Below are 20,519 nucleotides of genomic sequence, written 5' to 3' on the forward strand. Positions count from 1 at the left end.
TTTTTGAGGCACTCTAGACTTTTCCAAAGTAGCTGTAACATTTTACATTCCCACCAGAAATGTCTGAGGGTTCCAATTTTTTCCTCATCCTTGCCAATACTTGTTATGTATCCTTTTTATTATAGGCATTCTAATGGGTATGAAATGCTATTTCATCGTAGTTTAATTTGCGTTTTCTCTGATAACTAAGGAGGTTGAGTATCTTTTCATGTGCTTATTGGATATATATATATATATATATATATATATATATATATATATAATCTCCTTTGGGAAAATATCTATTCGGATCCTTTGCCCATTTTTAAATTTGATAGTCTTAAAAACTCTTTATAGATTCTAAATACAAGTCCCTTATCAGATATCTAATTTGCAAATCCACACCCCAATTCTGTGGTTTGTCGTTTCACCTTTGTGATGTTTATTTTCTCTTTTTAAGGGGAGGCCTCTTATTTTTTCCAGCTTTATTTAGTTACAATTGACATAAAACATTGTATAATTTAAGGTGTATAATGTGATGATTTGACACATTTATGTTGTGAATGATTAGCACACTAAGGTTAGTTAACACCAGCATCATCTCACATAATTACCTTTTTTGCGTGTGTGGTGATAAAATTTAAGGTCTACTCTCTTAGCAACTTATATACACAATACAATATTGTTAACTCCAGCCCTAGCTGGTTTGGCTCAGTGGATAGAGCAGCCGTGGGCAAACTACGGCCCGCGGGCCGGATCCGGCTCGTTTGAAATGAATAAAACTATTGGAAAAAAAAGACCGTACCCTTTTATGTAATGATGTTTACTTTGAATTTATATTAGTTCACACGAACACTCCATCCATGCTTTTGTTCCGGCCCTCCGGTCCAGTTTAAGAACCCATTGTGGCCCTTGAGTCAAAAAGTTTGCCCACCCCTGGGATAGAGCATCGGCCTGCAGACTGAAGGGTCCCAGGTTCGATTCCGGTCAAAGGCATGTATCTTGGTTGCAGGCACATCCCAGTAGGGGGTGTGCAGGAGGCAGCTGATCGATGTTTCTCTCTCATCGTTGTTTCTAACTCTCTATCCCTCTCCCTTCCTCTCTGTAAAAAATCAATAAAATATATTTTAAAAAATATATATTAACTCCAGTCACCATGCTATATGTTAGATCCCAGAACTTATTTTATAACTGAAAATTTATATAATTTGACCAACATTTTCCCCACCCCCTAGCACAGTGGTTCTCAACCTTCTGGCCCTTTAAATACAGTTCCTCATGTTGTGACCCAACCATAAAATTATTTTCGTTGCTACTTCATAACTGTAATGTTGCTACTGTTATGAATTGTAATGTAAATATCTGATAGGCAGGATGGTCTTAGGCGACCCCTGTGGTTCGACCGCCAAAGGGGTCACGACCCACGGGTTGAGAACTGCTGCCCTAGTACATGGCAACCACCATTCTTCTCTCTATTTCTATGAGTTTTTAGATTCCAATATGAAAATATACAATAAGAACAGAGTCTTTATCTGGCTTATTTCACTTAGCATAATGCCCGCAAGGTCAATTCATGTAGTCCCAAATGGCACGGTGGTCTTTTTCATGGTTGAATAATATTCCATTGAATATATTTACCACTTTTTTTAATCCACTCATCTGTTTGTGGACATTGGTTATTTCATGTCTTGGCTATTCTGAATAATACTATAGTGAATATGGGAGTGCATATACCTCTAGAGTTATTTCATTTCCTTTGGATATATACCCAGAAATGGAATTGGATTGCTGGATCATATGGTAGTTCTATTTTTAATTTCTTGAGGACTCTACATACTGTTTTTCATAGTGGCTGCACCAATTTACATTCCCACCAGCAGTGCAAGGTTCCCCATTCTCTATATCCTCATCAACTCTTATTTCTTGGATTTGTTTGGGCTTTTTGTTTGTTGGGTTGTTTGTTTGCTTGCTTGTTTTGGATAATAATCATTCTAACAGGTGTAAGGAGATAACTTATTGTGGTTTTGACTTGCATTTCTGATGATTAGTGATGTAGAACATTTTTTCATATATCTGTTGATTGTATGTCCTCTTTGGGAAAATGTCTATTCAGAAGCTTTGCCCATTTTTAAATCTGACTATTTGGCATTTTGCTATTGAGTTGTAGGGGTTTACAAATATTTTCTTCCATTCTATAGGTTGTCTTTTCATTTTGTTGCTTGTTTATTTTACTGTTCAGAAGCTTTTAGTTTGGTGTTGTCCCATTTGTTTATTTTTGCTTTTGCTGCTTGTGCTTTAGGTGTCCTATAAAAATTGCCAAGACCCATATCAAAGAGCATTTCCCCTCTGTTTTCTTCTAGGAGTTTTATGACCTCAGGTCTTACCTTTAAGATTTTCATTCATTTCAAGTTAATTCTTGAAATGAATAGGAGTCCAATTGCTCCTCCTCCTCCTCCTCCCCCTCCTCACCCTCCCCCTCCTCTTTTTTTGCATATAAATATCTAGTTTTCCCAGCACCATTTATTGAAGAGACTGTTCTTTACCTATTGAGCATTCATGGCTCCCTTGTCAAATATAAGTCGACCTTATATGCAAGAATTTATTTCTACGCTTTTGATTCTGTTCATTGATCTATGTTCCTTTTTTTTTTTTTTTAATCTTCACCTGAGGATATGCTTACTGATTTTAGAGCGAGGGGAAAGTGGAGAAAAAGAGAATGGAAAAGAGAAAATCATCAGTTGAGAAAGAGCATCAATTGGTTGCCTTCTGTATATGGGATCATGCTCCAACCAACTGATCCATACTGGCCAAGGCTGATCCATATCTGTTTTTATGTCAGTACCATACTGTTTTGCTTACTATACCTCTGTAGTATAGTTTGTAATTGGAAAATGTGATGCCTCCAACTTTGTTCTGCTTTTTGAAGATTGCTTGGCTATTTTGGTTCTTTTATGGTTCCATAAGAATTTTAGGATTTTTTTTTTCTATTTCTATGATCAGTGCCATTGAAAATTTTTTTTAATATTTTTTTAAATTTATTTCAGAGAGTAAGGGAGAGGGAGAGATACATAGAAACATCAGTGATGAGAAAGAATCATTGATCAGCTGCCTCCTGCAAGCCCCGCATCGGGAACCGAGCCCGCAACCCAGCACGTGCCCCAACCGGAATCAAACCTGGGACCCTTCAGTCTGCAGACTGAACCAAAACACTGAACCAAAACAGCCAGGGCAATGCCATTGAAATTTTGATAGGAATTGCATTGAATCTGTAGATCACTTTTGGTAGAATGGACATTTAACAATATTAATTCTTCCAGTACGTGAGCATGGAATATCTTTCTATTTATTTGTATCTTTCATCAGTGTCTGGTAAGTTTTATTGTACAGGTCTTTTATCTCCTTGGTTAAATTTATTCCTAATTATTTTTATTATTTTGGATATACTTGTAAATGGGGTTGTTTTGTTTTCAGATAGTTTGTTGTTAGTGTATAGAGCTGCAGCTGATTTTTTTTTTTTTAATATATTTTATTGATTTTTTACAGAGAGGAAGGGAGAGAGATAGAGAGTTAGAAACATCGATGAGAGAGAAACATTGATCAGCTGCCTCCTGCACATCTCCTATTGGGGATGTGCCCGCAACCCAGGTACATGCCCTTGACCGGAATCGAACCCGGGACCTTTCAGTCCGCAGGCTGATGCTCTATCCACTGAGCCAAACCGGTTTCGGCCGCAGCTGATTTTTATATGTTGATTTTGTATCCTGCAAATATACTGAATTCGTTTATTAGTTCTAACAGTTTTTTGGTGGATGAAACCAGCTTTCATCCCTTCTTTTATTAATATATTTTATATATATATATGTATATATATATATATACATATATATATGTGTGTATATATATGTATATATATATATATACACACACATATTTACACACACACACATACACACGCGCGCGCGCGCACGTGTGTGTGTGTGTGTAAATATTGATTTCAGGGAGGAAGGGAGAGGTAGAGATAGAAACATCAATGATGAGAGAGAATCATTGATTGGCTGCCTCCTGCACGGCACCCACTGGGGATCGAGCCCACAACCCCGGGCATGTGCCCTGACTGGGAATCGAACTGTAACCTCCTGGTTCATAGGTTGATGCTCAGCCACTGGACCACACTGGCTAGGCCAGCCGTGGGCAAACTACGGCCCGCGGGCCGGATCCGGCCCGTTCAGCTGTTCTATCCGGCCCGCGGAGCCGGAAGAGCGGAGGGTTCTCTTGCTCTCCCCTCCGCTCCTTCACCAGCAGCAGTGTTAACATGGCAACGTCGGGAAACACGGCCACAGCTCCTTCTTCTGAGTCCAGTTTAAGAACCCATTGTGGCCCTCGAGTCAAAAAGTTTGCCCACCCCTGGGCTAGGCTGTCATTCCTTCTTCTTGATCTTCTCATTCAACAAGCTCCTTTCCTGTATATAGTTGTGTTTCTGAAAGTAAATGTTAGGACTGTAGTCCATCATTTTAGAGTTATTTATGGCTACAGCAGGATATTTAGTTGTGATGTTTTTATTTTTTATCTGAATTGCAATGAGTTGGCCTCCCTAAATTAGTTGTGTGTGTTTTTCTAATCCTCACCAAGGATATGTCTATTGATTTTAAAGAAGACGGGGGGCGGGGGGGAGAAACATCGATATGAGAGAAACATCCATCAGTTGCCTCTCATATGCACCCCGACCAGGGATTGAACTCACAATCCAGTATGTGCCCCAACTGGGAATCGAACCTGCAATCATTTTTGTGTATAGGATGACACTCCAACCAACCGAGCCACCCTGCCAGGGCTAAATTTATTATATTTTTTCATGCTTTCCTAACATTGGGCAAAGTAATGTGCTTACAGAACTTTCAGGGTAAATCACATATTTTAGATATACTGAGAGAGTTCATTCTTTAAAAGGCTGTTTTGATGAGTCTTTCTGTTACAATAATCACTCTTTTTTAATTTAAATTCTTTATTGTTTAAAGTATTACATATGTCTCCTTTGTTCCTCATTGACCTCTCCCCGGCCACTCCCACCCCCCAGCACATGCACTTACCCCCCTACTATCTGTGTTTATTGGTTACTAGAGGCCTGGTGCACAAAAATTTGTGCACTGTGGGGGGGGGGGGGTCCCTCAGGCCTAAGCTTGCAGTCAGACATATTTCTGGCAGCCAGAGAGCTCTCGGGGGATGTCCGACTAAAGGCTTAGGCCCCCAAGGGAGCTGTGATGAGGAAGCTGGGGTGACAGAAGAGCCATGCTGTCCCACCCCGCCGCCCTGGGTCAGGTCGCACATGGGACGCCCGGGCGGGCTGGCGGATCACTGCTGCCCCACCCGGCCGCCCCGGGTCGGGTCACACACGGGATGCCCGCCGCCCAGGGTCGCATGTAGCAGGCCCAGATGGTGGCAGGGCAGGCGGGATGGCGCTGTCCCGCCCCACCGCCCCGGGTGGCAAATAGCAGGCCCGGATGGCGGCGGGGCAGGCGGGATGGCGCTGTCCCGCCCTGCCTGTGGTATGCAAATTAGCCACCTTCTTTGTTGGCGGTTAATTTGCATATCGCGCTGATTAGCCCATGGGAGGCATAGCAAAGGTATGGTCAATTACCATGTTTGTCTATTATTAGATAGGACTAGGGGCCCGGTGCATGAAATTCGTGCACTGGTGGGGGTGTCCCTCAGCCCAGCCTGCTCCTTCTCACATACTGGGAGCCCTCAGGGGATGTCCTAGTGATGGCTTAGGCCCAATCTCTGCTCCCCTTGGGGATAGGGCCTTAGCCACAGTCTGGCCTCCCTTTGTGGGAGGTGACCAGCTGATCAGGGGAAGACACCAGCCCCATCACCCCACTGCTGCACCCACTGCCAGTCACCGCAGTCACCAAGGTGTTTTCATCAACACGGACTCCCATCCCTTCACCATGAAAAAATGACAACTTTCTTTAGGCATTTTCAAGATGTGTCTTTCAGATAATAATAATTTCTTGATTATTTTTTTTATCCTCACCTGAGGATATGTTTCCATTGATTTTTAGAGAATGTGGAAGAGAAAGGGAAAGACAGAGAAACATCAAAGTGAGAGGAACACTGATTGGTTGCCACCTGCATGAGCCCTGACCTGGGCCCCGGCCAGGGAAGAGCCGGCAACCTAGGTACATGCCCTTGGTCAGAATTGAACCCAGACACTGCCATCGGTAGGCCAAGGCATTATCCACTGAGCCAAACCGGCTAGGGCAGGATATGACATTTCTTAGCTCTCCAGCAACGGACCTTCGTTTTTTTTGCCAGGAGTGTGGTGAAAAACCCTAGATCACCTTTTTGGATTCTTATTACCCAAGTTACTAAGAATATTACCAGTGGCATACAGGGAGCTTAACCAATGAGCAGTCAGAAAAGGTGTTTCCTCTGTAGTTCACACCAATCGCTGGCTTGGCCCCACCCCCACCCCCCAACCCAGGCCTGATGCCTCTGGCCTAGGCTTCAGGCCTGGGCAGGGGACCCCCATATCCCCCCTATCACCGGCTCCGCCCCCCACCCAGGCCTGATACCTCAGGCCCAGGCATCAGGCCTGGGCAGGGGACTCCCAGGCCTGACGCCTAGGCTAGAGGCATCAACCCCCATCACCCTCAGATCACAGGATCGGCCCCTTGCTCAGGCCTAATGCCTGGGCCAGAGGCGTCAGGCCTGGACAGGGGACCCCCAGACCCCTCCGATTGCCGGCTCCATCCCCCACCCAGGCCTGACGCCTTGGCCAGAGGCGTCGACCCCCATCACCCTCCGATTGCAGGATCGGCCCCTTGCCTAGGCCTGACACCTCCGTGTCAGGTGTCAGGCCTGGGCAGGGGACCCCCATATCCCCCGTTCACCGGCTCCGCCCCCTGCCCAGGCCTGATGCCTCTGGCCCAGGCATCAGGCCTGGGCAGGGGACTCCCAGGCCTGACGCCTAGGCTAGAGGCGTCAACCCCCATCAACCTCAGATCGCAGGATCGGCCCCTTGCCCAGGCATCAGGCCTGGGCAGGGGACCCCCATATCCCCTTGATCACTTGCTCCGCCCCCCGCCCAGGCCTGACGCCTTGGCCAGAGGCATCGACCATCGTCACCCTCCGATTGCAGGATCGGCCCCTTGCCCAGGAATGACCCCTCCACCAGAGGTGTCAGGCCTGGTCAGGGGACCCCCATCTTCCCCCGATCACCGGCTCCGCCCTCCGCCCAGGCCTGATGCCTCTGGCCCGGGCGTCAGGCCTGGGCAAGGGACCCCCATCTCCCTCTGACGCCCACCCAGGCCTGACACCTCTCGCCAAGGCATCAGGCCTGGGCAGGGGACCCCCAGACCCCTCTGATTGCCGGATCGGCCCCTTGCCCAGGCCTGACGCCTCCACCAGAGGTGTCAGGCCTGGGCAGGGGACCCCATATCACCCCATCACTGGCTCCGCCCCCCACTCAGGCCTGATGCCTCTGGCCCAGACATCATGCCTGGGCAGGGGACCCCCAGACCCCTCCGATTGCCGGCTCCACCCCCTGCCCAGGCCTGACGCCTCCGCCAGAGGTGTCAGGCCTGGGCAGGAGACACCCCCCCCATCTCCCCCTGATCATCAGCTTCTGGGGCCAGCCTGCGGCCCGGGATGGCGGCTACGCTGTCCCGCCCTGCCTGCAGTATGCAAATTAGCTGCCATCTTTGTTGGTGGTTAATTTGCATGTTGTGCTGATTAGCCCATGGGAGGTGTAGCGAAGGTACGGTCAATTACCATGTTTGTCTATTACTAGATAGGATGCTTATATGCATGCATACAAGTCCTTTGGTTGATCTCTTATTCTCCCCTCCCACCTTCCCCTGCCTTCCCTCTGAGGTTGGACAGTCTGTTAAATGCTTCTATGTCTGTGGATCTATTTTTGCTCATCAATTTATGTTCATTATATTCCACAAATGAGTGAGATCATGTGATACTTATCTAGTAATCACTCTTTAAATTATCTTGGAATTTTGTATATTTATTTGAACAGAAAAGCTTGATTTTTATGTTTCTATTTTTGGTCCTTCTGAGCTAGTAGGTCGGGACTCGGGAAGCTTGATTAAGTGAGTTCTACCCAAAATCAGAGACAGCTTTTTTCACCAAATTAGGTAGGTCTGTTCTCTCCCCTCTCCCCTCATCTGTCCCCCATTTCTGACCTGGGTTGTTCCCTTCTTTTCCTCCCCCAAACTTTCACTTATGCTTCTTCTATGGGCCTCCATCCCAGCACCAACTGCCATCAGCAGAGGTGGGGCGCTCTGGTCACTTGGTCTGGATTCAGCCTGTCTCACTGGTGCGGGAAACACCGGCTGGGCTGAGAAAAAAGTGTATCCTGTTTAATTTCTTGACTCCTTACAGACTAAATTATCCAGAACTTGCCCGACTGATAAAGATGAAGATAAATAGTTGTCTGTCATGCATTCATATAGACATCTGAATGGGTAGGATTTAGATAAGTACAGATGAATACAAATACAATCCTGAATTAGAAAGAAGCATTGTTGAGCCTGTGTGAACCTTACTCTGTTTATAGTCATAGCTGTGTATTCATTGTGGGGACCAAGGATGATGGGATGTGGAGAAATGACATGAAACCTAAGCCAGTGTTCATAGTCTTGGAAATTCATAAAATGTATTCAAATGACAAGCCCTCACCTTGGAAACCAGAAGTCTTAATGATATCTGCCCACCACTTGAAATAGTACAGATTTATTTTTCCTGTTCACTCAGAATTTAAAAGGTAAGTTGTTAGTAGTTACATTTTACCTCTCTCAGGTTTACCTGCTTATGGTTAAGTTTAAATATGTTTTCAAAATCTGAGGATTAAAGTGATGGGTCTTTTATCCCCAAGTGTCGTCCCCACCCCCCACCCCCACCCCACCCCCCGCCAGGGAAAACTTATTCCCACCTTCCCTTGGAAGGACTGTCATTGGAAAGCCCTACTCCATCACAGCCACCCTGTCAGGGTTCTGGGATTTGCTCTGGCCTTGTTGATTCAACATGTGTTGGCATGTGCTACAGGCCTTCTGCTCAGTCCTGTGAGAGACACAGTTGAGAAATGGGAATGGGAAATACAAGTTAGATCACATTCTTACTTGTGCGTAGGTCCATAAGAGAGGGCCACGCAGCATGGTAGAGGTTGGAGGAGGGGTTACAGCCAGCTGGGTGGATCGTAAAAAGTAATGATAGTCCTTGGAGGGGAATGCACGGGACTTTACTCAAGGTGGGCATTCCAGAGGGAGGGAGGGATTGGGATTCTTCTGCTGGCAAGCATCCACCCAGGTGAGCTGGGACTAGGAGCCTCCTGTCTTGTGTGGCATAGGGCAGGAAGGGATTCAAAGGCAGTGTGCACTTGGAGGCCAGGCAGGAGGGGCCCCCGGGGTAGTCCAGGAAAGGGGCGTGGTGGCCCCTGAGTGCACTTGGAGACTTCCGTGGCCAGTTCTGCTCAGTGTTAAGGAAGGTGAGCATTGTAATGTTCCACAAAAGTTCCTGGATGAAATAGCACAGAGGAGCTGCCATGAAAAGTATTCCGAGCTTCTCCAAACTGAGTGTGAGTTCGGTTGAGAGAAAGTCCGTGTACTTCGAATTCCCTTTCTTTGAAATATTAGATGTGTATCCTTTTTTTATTTTAGAAATGAACTTTCATTCTTTTTATCTTTTTTTACCTTTGACCCCAAACCTGGCAGTTGCCCAGATCGGAGTTTCCAGACATGCTCTATGGCCACCTTGCATCATTGGCACTAACACCTGTCAGTGATGTAAGATGTGAGCTCCTCCTGAGTTGACTCAAGGCCCCTTTGCTGTGTCTTGTTGTGACATTTTGTTTGACAGTCATAGAACAGATGATCTCTGCTCCTTGGAGCCTCTCTCCATGGCCTTGAACAAAGGATCGGGTGCCTGGGAGATAAGATTATGTCATACCTGTGCCTGGTAAGGGCACTTCTTCCGTCAGAGATTACTGAAGAGTCATCCTTCTCCCTCCATCTTTCCCCTTCCTCCCTCTCCCCCGTTTAGAAGTGTTATGCAAATTCCAGATCTATTCCACTGGCTCTTGATGGCAGTACTTCTGGCTGAGGTCCTGTCTTACCAGCTGTTTCCATTCAGTTGGGTTTTCTTCCCATCTACATCTTCGTCTTTGGTGGGTGGCATGGCAAGCCTGTTGTTTTCCATTTGGGTGTAGTTTGTCTCTAGTTTTCCAGGCTCTCTTCTGGGGTGCTGTCATTCAGTGAGAGAAGGGCTTCGGCTTCCAATGTCTTGCACTCTCAGAAAGCAGAAGCAGCTCTACTTCTCTGCCATCAGCTTGAGGCACCAGAATGACTTCACAGCCTGAGCAAACTTGTTTGGGGTCCTGGCTCATGGACTCCATGGTCAGAGGTGCCAGCCTTACCAGGATTTCCAGGGCCATCAGCCTAATCCCTGCTCTCTAGTTATTGTTCCCTTACTGACTGGGTCATGTTTAATTTGCTACTGTGCACAGGACAACTTCTGCTGGCCCTAATGGTGTTTTGTATAGATACTGTTGAGGACTGATATTTGTGGCGTTGGGTTCTGTATGAGCTACTTTAGACTCCAGCGCCTTCGTTCAGTGAGCAGGGGCACTTCTCCTTTGGAGGTTCCTATAAGAGATGAGAACATGTCACTAAAATCAATTACTAGTAAAATCCCTGAGAGTATGTACTTGCTAACGGTATTAAAAGATTTTATTTGCAGAAACGGAAAACTTTTAGGTAATGTTTGAGGTGTTTTCTGTAATACATGTAAACCATGATGATTTAAGAAAGTTTGGAAAACTTTCTGAAGAATAAAGAGAAAAGGTAGAAAAGATGACCTGGAGATGACTGCTGCTGTTGCAGCGTGGGCCCATTGCCACACTGACTGTGCTTGAGAGTTTGGGAGCATACCTGATTTGCCTCTTCCCTCTACCCTTCCCCAATATAATATGAACATTTTTCCCAAATGGAACTTTTATTTAAAATATATTTTCTATTGATTTCAGAAAGGAAGGGAGAGGGAAAGAGAGATAGAAACATCAATAATGAGAGAGAATCACTGACTGGCTGCCTCCTGCACACCCTACACTGGGGACTGAGTCCGCAACTCAGGCATGTGCTGTGACTGGGAATTGAACCGAACCGTGACCTCCTGGTTCATTGGTCAATGCTCAACCACTGAGCTACGCCGGCAGGCCCAAATGGAACTTTTAATGAACTTTTTATTGTTAATTCAGTCATTCTTTTCAAACTTAAAATAGATACTTAAGTTTGCATCCAAGTCTGAAAACATTACTTTCTGGTTTGGGTCCCCAAGTCAGGGGAGAGAAACCAATTGAGGTTTAGCTCATTAATATTTGACTTTAGTGGTCTGCAGAGTGACTCAATAACACAGTGATCCCTGATCTTCATTTTGTGCCAACTGCATGATTTTACATCCAAGTACCACCTATATTCGTGCACGGGACGGCCTGGCCGGCAATCAGGGCCTATTGGGACTTTCTGGCTGCTGGCCGGGGCCTCCCTTCCCCAGCTGCCAGTTGCCAGCCGGGGCCTTCCTTCGTTCCGCACCGCCCTCTGGTGGTCAGTGCACATCATAGCGAGTGGTCGAACTCCCGAGGGGACACTTTGCATATTAGCCTTTTATATATATAGAAGATTTTCAGGGAGAAGTGGAGCCAGCTGTATGCTCCCTCTGTGTAGGGCTTGCTCTGGAGGTGGTATGAGTGTTCAGGCCCATCCATGGCACCAGCCCAGAAAATGAAAGATTTTTAGGGACACCTCCAGGTCTTGTTCCAGCACTGTTAAAGGAGCCAGCCTTTTTTGAAACCCATAGTCTTATCTCCAGAGTGAATGAAAGATTCTTCCTGGTGAGGAAACATTTCCTCTAAAAGATTATGGAGGCCTGTGTCGGTCACCTGTCTGTGATCTCAAGTGATTTTCTTTTCTATGCTGTGATGGGGCAGGGTTTAGCATTCTTTCTCTTTCCCAGTCACTACAGCAAGAACTTTCAGTACTGTCACAGCTGTGTCATGAATCATTCCCTTGATTTCCATCTGTTCCTCTCTCCCTGTTAGAAGGACTGCAAGTTGATAGAGCTGGACCACTTTGATGACTAATGAAAAACCTAGTGACCAAGGTGTTCCATTTCCTGTTGCATTTTTAGAATAAGAACACAGGAAGTATAAATGTGAAAGCAGCTCCCTGGTGGCCTATGACAGGCTGGAATCCTCAGACAGGTTTTGCTTCCTTCCTGGATTACTCTTCCAGGAAGACATGCTTATGAGGTATTGTGGCAATAGCTCTCGGGGTTTGGGCCAAGATAACAGAGATTTTATGCCTCAATTTAGTGTGTCCTTAGGACAGTTTTTAAATGTTGGGTGTTGCTCCTGTTATGTTACTCTTGGCAAATAGTAGGCATGGAACTTGCTACTTGGTGGATTGATTAAACAGTTCTGAAAATATCAACAGATAATGGTTTTTATATGTTATGATATAATATAACTAGATGTTGAAATGCTGGTGAAGAGAATTTATAATAGTAACTGAAAACCTACCCCAAAAAGGCAGGACCTTTTATGAAGAAAACTATTATCCTTTGCTGACACCCACAAAAGAAGACATGAATAATTGCAAGATGCTATTAATAAGTTTAATAACATTCTAATCTAAAGCCCAGTGGAGCCCTAACCGGTTTGGCTCAGTGGATAGAGTGTCGGCCTGGGGACCAAAGGGTCCCAGGTTCGATTGAGATCAAGGGCATGTACCTTGGTTGCGGGCACATTCCCAGTAGGGAGTGTGCAGGAGGCAGCTGATAGATGTTCCCAACTCTCTATACCTCTCCCTTCCTCTCTGTAAAAAATCAATAAAATATATTTTAAAAATAAATAAATAAAGCCCAGTGGAACTGGGGGAGCAGGGTCTAACTGTTGCTAAAGATCTTCTATGGATAAACAGTGGCAGGACCTACCAAGAAGTCGTTGGTCAGAGTTTAAGAGTGTTTGGAATTTTAACTGCAGATGCTTTTCAACATCCCAATAAACCCATTATAAATTGAAAATAATCATCATTCAGCCCAGCCAGTGTGATACAGTGGTTGAGCATCAACTTAAGAACCATGCCGCAACCGGTTTGGCTCAGTGGATAGAGCGTCGGCCTGCGGACTGAAGGGTCCCAGGTTTGATTCCGGTCAAGGGCATGTACCTGGGTTGCGGGCACATCCCCAATAGGGGGTGTGCAGGAGGCAGCTGATCGATGTTTCTAACTCTCTATCCCTCTCCCTTCCTCCCTGTAAAAAATCAATAAAATATATTTAAAAAAAAAAAAAAAGAAGAAGAACCAGGAGGTCACGGTTGGATTCCCATTCAGGGCACATGCCCAGGTTGCAGGCTCGATCCCCATGCAGGGTATGCAGGAGGCAGTTAGTCAATGTTACATTTTTACATCGTTGTTTCTCCCTCTCTCTCCTTCTCCCTTCCTTTCTCTCTAAAAATCAATTTAAAAATATTTTTTTAAAAAAGATAACATCCCATCACAAACGGTTTAGAAAAGAGGAGCTGGTTAGCCAGTGCTTCAGGAATAGTCGAAAGAAACTCTAGATCAACTAAAAGAAAAATGCAAGTATGACTTGGAATGGAGACAGACTTTATAAGCCTATAAGAAGCTACCCAAGAAAAGGAAAAGGAATTTCTTTGACAGTTAAAATGTTATGTTCTATATGTTAGACACCATCACCCAAAACCTTAAAAAACAAGTAACCTGGGAAAGGGTTCCAATTCTTTGTAACTGAAGAGCTTACGAGAAAATTGGCCAAGAACAAAACAGACGACCAGAACTCACAGGTGTCAGGACGTATAGAAGACAGAAACTTCCAGCCTTGGAGGTACCAATAGGAACAAATGGGAACCAGTATTTGCCGTTGTTGGGTTTCAGTCAGTCTCATCAGTCAAACAAAATACTGGGCTACATTTTAACGTTTAGCAAGAACAAGGTTTAGTATGAACCATCTAGACTTTGAAGACCCCACAGTTGCAAGCATTTAGGGTTTATTTTTCTCTGGTGGTGCTTACGGTGTTTCACTGGTAACGCAGGAACCCAGCATTGTTGAGAGTCAGATAAAATGGACACCTCATACTGGTGGGGTTATTATAAGTCGGTTTTTCACTTTAGGGTAAAATGTTGGACAGTCTACCACAAATCTGTAAAATGCTCGTTTGTTTTGACCCACTGGTTTCACTTCCTAGGCATTTGACCTTAAAAAAAAAAAAAAGATGTCCGTAAGATTTATATATAAAGGGTCATTTTAATGTTATTTGTGTTTTCTAAAAGTTAAAAAAACAGCTAACCGTGTGGAAACATTCAGATTATGTAACATCTGACAGTGAATTGCCACACAGTCGAGAAAGACCACATCTCCACAAACGGGTGACAGGAAGAGCTGCTCCTGCCTAGCCCAGCAGTCACAGGCAGGTCCCAGCTGTGTCTAGAGTGAGTGTGAGCACACGTGCAAGCGTACATTGTAGGAAAAAAGAGATGGAGAGGACGTGCCGAGATGCGAAATCTTGGCTGTCCCTGGAGAGTTGAGATAGCAGGACTTTTATTTTCTTGTCTTTCTGTATTTTTAAAAAATTTTGAATGAACTTATAATATTTGAATTTTTTTTTAAATATATGTTATTAATTTCTTACAGAGAGGAAGGGAGAGAGATAGAGAATCAGAAACATCGATGAGAGAGAAACATCGATCAGCTGCCTCCTGCACATCTCCCACTGGAGATACGCCCGCAACCCAGGTACATGCCCTTGACCGGAATCGAACCTGGGACCCTTCAGTCCGCAGGCCGACGCTCTATCCACTGAGCCAGACTGGTTTCGGCAATATTTGAATTTTTAAAAATCACAGGTCCAGCAGATACCTTCATATTACACTGCTGTGGGTGGGAACTCCACTTCGGCTCATGTTTAGGGGGGATGTTTAGGTTTGTAGGTGTTTCTGATTTGGTGCTGAGCTTCTTCCCAAGGGCTTCTGAGCTTCCCACTCCCACTTTCTCTGCACCCTGAGCTCATGGACAGTGGTGGGTGGGCTCCCACAGTTGGGACCGCGTGACTGCCGCCTCCCTTCACTCACTCCCAGTTCTCCAGTGCAGATTGTGGCTTTCACGTTTAGGCCTTGATTTGTTTCCAGTTGGTCTCATCTGCCCACCTGTAGTTAGTGTTTACATAGTTTGGCCAGGAGTTAGAAGAATTGCTATTGAGCTCAGCAGAGTCTCCTCTTGATAACCTACCAGCCCTCAGTTGGACACTGGGGTTTTAATCAGGATGTTCTCTGGATGAATTAAACCAGTGTTTTTAAGACTTGGGTTTGTTAACTCACAAAATTTCTAATAAAAAAAAAACTTTGTTATCCTTTAATTTCATAAGTATTTATTGTGTACCAGCTCTAGAGAATATGTGTTAGATAAGGCTGATTCCTTCCCTGTCATTCTCAGAGCTTACACTCTATTGGGGAAGATAGGAATTCAATAAGTAATATACTACAAAAAGGAAACACCAGTATAGTTAGATACAGTGAAGGAGAAAGATGGGTGTTCCCCTGAAAAAGACACATGTGAGCAGAAACCATTTATGGAGAGATAATTATTGTTCCAAGATAATTATTGTTTTAAGTGGAATATCTGCTACCTCTTGTAGATGACCCATTATTTTTCAGGCATTTCTCAGATAAGCCACTTAGATCATAATCTCACATCTCAGTTTCTTTCACAAAGTAGCAATACTGTCAAATGGAAGGTAGCCTGAGAATTGCTAACCTCTCTGTGTTTTTAGCCGACAAGCTGAGCCACCAAAGAAGGAGGCAGTCTCCGCTGGGCCACAGGTGAAGCGAGCAGATGAGTGGAAAGACCCTTGGCGCCGGTCCAAGTCTCCCAAGAAGAAACTTGGTGTATCGGTCTCTCCTAGCCGTGCACGAAGGCGTCGAAAAACGTCAGCCTCATCAGCCTCTGCCTCCAATTCCTCCAGGTAAGGAGGCAGGCTGGTGTGAACAGCTGGTTCATAAACACACAGGAGTGATATTGTCATGGTCTGGGGAAAACTCAGTAAGACTAAACAGGCATTTGTTGGTCTCAACTTACTGAGTAACTGGGTGCTACAGCGTTAGCAGCAAACTAGACTGGCACTTAGAACCATGTTACAGCTTCACATATTGAGATCAGCCAGGATGCGGGCAACTCAGAGTAGAACACAGACCTGGCCAGTGAACCAGGGGCGGGGGGCAGGGAGTGTTTGGAGAGAATGCTTGCCTGGGTCACTCCGGGAGAGGCACTGAGAGGAGAGACCGATGGGAGCCAGGGTTAGCAGCTCTGAAACCTGTGTATATACTAGCTCTGCGCAAACAAGTGAGGATGTCATGGATGGTGAGAGCTGGGTCTCTTCCCTGCCAGAAAGAGACACTACAGATCGGAAAGGGGACCCAGGGGAGCCGCAGTGTTAGACGGGAACTGGAAATATCAGTGTGGAGTCAGGGTTCACTACATGCACAGATGGACAGATAGAGAAATATGCAGGCACATGTGTGCACAGACACCTGCACACACAGGCACATGTATCCTGGCTCTGTACACTGAGGGCCTGGGAGCTGTGTCACAGCAACAGTGAGATACACAAAACAAAACAAAAAAATAACAGTGAGATACCCAGCATCCAGGTCTTGGTTTCTAAACACCATTCCCACCAAAAGGAGGGTGGGACTAAGCATGTCCACAAGGGTGTCCAAAGGGCAGGTGTGTCTGTATGAGTGTGGTGGGGTATATGTGAGTGCGGGGAATATATCTGTGTGTGTGTGTCTGTGTGAAGGGAGTGCGTATCTGGGTAGGTGTGTGTGTTTGGAGGAGGTTGTATCTGTGGAGCAGGTGTATCTGGGTCAGTGTGTCTGTGAGGGGGATGTATCTAGAGGGGTGGGTGTGTCTGGGGGGTATATGTGGGTGGGTGTATCTGGGTGAGTGTGTCTCTGTGAAGGGGTATTTATCTGGATGTGAATATAGCCCTGTTGTATCTGAGGACAGCAGGCCTGGCATCGGTGGGCAGGGCAAGGTAGAGAAAGACCTGGTCTCTCTTCTCTCCCCCTTGATGCTCTAGGTCGTCTTCACGGTCCTCCTCCTACTCTGGCTCTGGTTCGTCCAGGTCTCGGTCCCGGTCCTCATCCTACAGCTCCTACTCTAGCCGGTCTTCCAGACACAGCTCCTTCTCAGGCAGCCAGTCCAGGTATGTCCCCAGAGCTTATTGGGTGTGGCCCAAGTCGTCCCAAGTCTCTATCCTGTGTGTGTGTGTGTGTGTGTGTGTGTGTGTAGTGCATATCTGGGTGTGTATGTCTCTATGGCATGTCTCCATCCTGACAGTGTTCTTCCAGGTGCTGTTTTCAGAATAGTCTCACCAAGTTACGTGTCTTGTGGTACATTCTACGGAATACATAGTGAGGGGCCAATTAACAAACTGCATGCGCTGGGAGATCTTAACACACAGTGCATATCAGGGGACAAAGCACCTATGTTGGCCTGTTCTGGAAGCATGCTATAATCAGAAATCAGGCATCACACACATACAGACACCCATATACATACCCACACGTACATATACACACACGCTTCTTTGGGAAGCATATCACTAGATGTTTGGGGAATAAGTGGACCTGTTTATCTTGCAGTGGTTTGTTGTCTCACAGTGGCACTACTTCCTGGCAGCCAATCTTACTTTAGGGCAGTTGTCAAGAGGATTAGAACAGCATTAGATCGTTAGAGCTATTAAATCTGGTAGTCAAGTTAACATTTTAAGTGGGCTGTAGAACAAACAGTAGATGATATGTGGGCCTGTTTTCCACGAATGTTGAATCTTGTGCATATCAATAACCTTGAAAAAAAAAAGCAAACCTGTCCTGGCTGGTGTGGCTCAGTTGGTTGGGCATTTTCCCATGTACCAAAAGGTTGCCGGTTCAGTTTCCGGTCAGGGCACACGCCCAGGTTACAAGCTCTCAATCCCCAGTAGGGGACATGCAGGAGGCAGCCAATGGATGTTTCTCTCATCGGTGTTCCTATCTCTCTCTCTCCCTCTCTCCCTTCCTCTCTCTATAAAAAAATCAATAAAAACATATTTAAAAAATAAAGAAAGAAAACCTTTTTCTAAGTGTGTCTGGAGGGTCAGCTATGGGTCCTAGGGCCTCACAATTTTCCTGCCAGAAGTTGAAGCAGTACCAAGAACAGCTGCCAGTCATGGAATGCTGCCTGTAGGAGATGAGGTGAAAGACAGAAAGCTATTAATCAGAGCATCAACAATGGGAGTGCCGGGAGCCGGTCCATCCTTGCTGTTTCAAGGGACCTGGCATATATGGCATACTGTTCTTAATATATTTGCTCCCCTTCTTGGCACTATGTGTTTTAACCAAGGTCTCTGAGAAAGGTTGTTACCCAAGGTAGGGATTTTCCCCTGAAGTTAGGGAGGGAATAAAACCTCTTAACTAAGTGCCAGGTGGGTAATTAATCACTTTAACTATGAACAATCATGCTTAAGCTACATAATCTTTACTCCCTGGAATGGAGATAAGAAACGCCCTAACCTTTGTAATAGAGATTGATAGGATTGAATCAACTGGTATAAATACAGATGTAACAAGACAGCAAGAGAGAGAGAGGGAGACAGAACCTAGGCACAGAACCTGCACAGAACCTACACAGAACGTTCTCTAGAGACAGAAGAACTTCGCTGGAGAGAACATGGCAAAAGATCCTGGACAGAAACTGGCCTCAGAACCTAGAGACAGAACCTAGCGAGAGAACATGGCAAAAGATCCTGGACTGAACCTGACTACAGAAATTGGCAAGAGAACCTGACTAGAACCTGGTGACTGAACCTGGCTGGAGAACCTAGACAGAACCTGGCTGGAGAACCTAGCGAGGGAACATGGCTACAGAACCTGGTTGGAGAACCTGGAGAACCTAGCAAGAAAACATGGACACAGAACCTGGCTGGAGACCCTAAGCAGAACCCCTCTGGAGATCCTAACCAGAACTTGGCTGGAGATCCTGGCTAGGCTGCTGATCAACTGAACGCTGCCTCTGTGTCATTCCTTCTTCGCCGACTCCGTCCACACCTTTGGGGACCCCTGGACCCGCTGGGGCTGGACCCCGGCATGGGAGAAACCTTGTATGGCTTCATTTAAGAAACAAGGCTGGTAAGCTGCAGGAAGAAGCCTGAGACTAAGCTGGGAAACTTGGAAATTTTAGAAATCACATGTGGAAGTTACCTACAGTTTTTCTTGTATGTATTCAGTGGACACGGGAGAGATTAAGAAGGCCCTATGGCATTGAGTCTCTAAGGTCAGGGACAGGACTGGGACAGCTACGACAAGGCCCAAGGCTACAAACAGCAGACAAAAGAACCACCTCAGCCTGGTGGGCTTGCCAGGCTCTTCATGCTGAGTTAGGTGTGGAGGGGAGGGGGCTGCAAGCACGAGAGTCAGCGGAAACGCGGTTGCTCTTTCAGGAGGTGGACCCCAAGGAGGATGCTTGGCCTCCTCGTCATCCATTTCTAAAGAAACTCCACTCAGGACACAGCCCTGTATACTGAACCAGTTTCAGATATTTTTAGTTTGGAAATTAGCCATTTCCACAAAATTAGGTGCCCTTTTTCACCACTTCCCTTCCCCGTGACTTGTGTTTATACTGTTCCAATGTCCATCACTCAGCACACCTCTTCCCTGGCTCCATGCCTCTGCTGGCTCCTAGGCAGGCCCATGTGTACCTGAGAGCATGAGCAGAGTGCCCCCCTGCAGCACGCCAGGTGGGCATTGGCTCTGCAGCAGCCTTCTGAGGAATGGGAACCAGGGATGAGGTTACTCTGAGGAGGTGACACTCCCACCCCCACCATGTGGTGATTCCGGGCTGCACAGTGTTACAGAAGCTTGGAAGTGAACCTGGCATTCCTTCCTGTCTCCTATGGCAGGCTGCCCAGCCAAAGGCAGTGAGTGTGAAGACAGGAGAAAAGAGCATTTTTCCTATATAGCTCTGTCTCTATACATTGCAGCATGTGTGACTGCAAAAGCCCAATCTTAGCTTAGCTGTTGGTGTTGCTTGGCTGAAAGTGTCAAAAATCTTACATGACCATTTCTAAGTAGGAGAAAAATACAGCAAACCCATAAACCTTTTAAAGGGTTGCCTCCTGTGTGATGTTGTGTGAATCCTGAATGGTGGGGCCAGCAACCTGGCCAGGCCATGCCTCCACCCAGTCCAGCACTTCGTCCATCCTTCTGACCCCTGCAACTTGTATCCAAATGAGCTCACTTGTATCCTTTAGCTCTGTGGTCAGCAAACTGCGGCTTGTGAGCCACATGCGGCTCTTTGGCCCCTTGAGTGTGGCTCTTCCTAAGCCTTAGGAGGACCCTAATTAAGTTAATAACAATGTACCTACCTATATAGTTTAAGTTTAAAAAATTTGGCTCTCAAAATAAATTTCAATCATTGTACTGTTGGTA

General features: G+C 45.9%; 1 protein-coding gene across 3 annotated transcripts in view; it reads left to right on the forward strand.

The window, feature by feature from the left end:
• Positions 1-20,519, forward strand: part of ZC3H18 (zinc finger CCCH-type containing 18) — a 68,800-nt gene that overhangs the window by 39,108 nt on the left and 9,173 nt on the right. For all 3 annotated transcript variants that reach the window (XM_081106987.1, XM_081106988.1, XM_081106986.1), the window contains 2 exons: positions 15,827-16,018; positions 17,135-17,260. In XM_081106987.1, coding sequence (XP_080963113.1) covers positions 15,827-16,018; positions 17,135-17,260 — 318 coding nt within the window. The remainder of the gene's footprint in view (positions 1-15,826; positions 16,019-17,134; positions 17,261-20,519) is intronic.

This window comes from Myotis nattereri (genome assembly GCF_964212035.1).
Source record: "Myotis nattereri genome assembly, chromosome: 15".
NCBI classification, from domain to species: domain Eukaryota; kingdom Metazoa; phylum Chordata; class Mammalia; order Chiroptera; family Vespertilionidae; genus Myotis; species Myotis nattereri.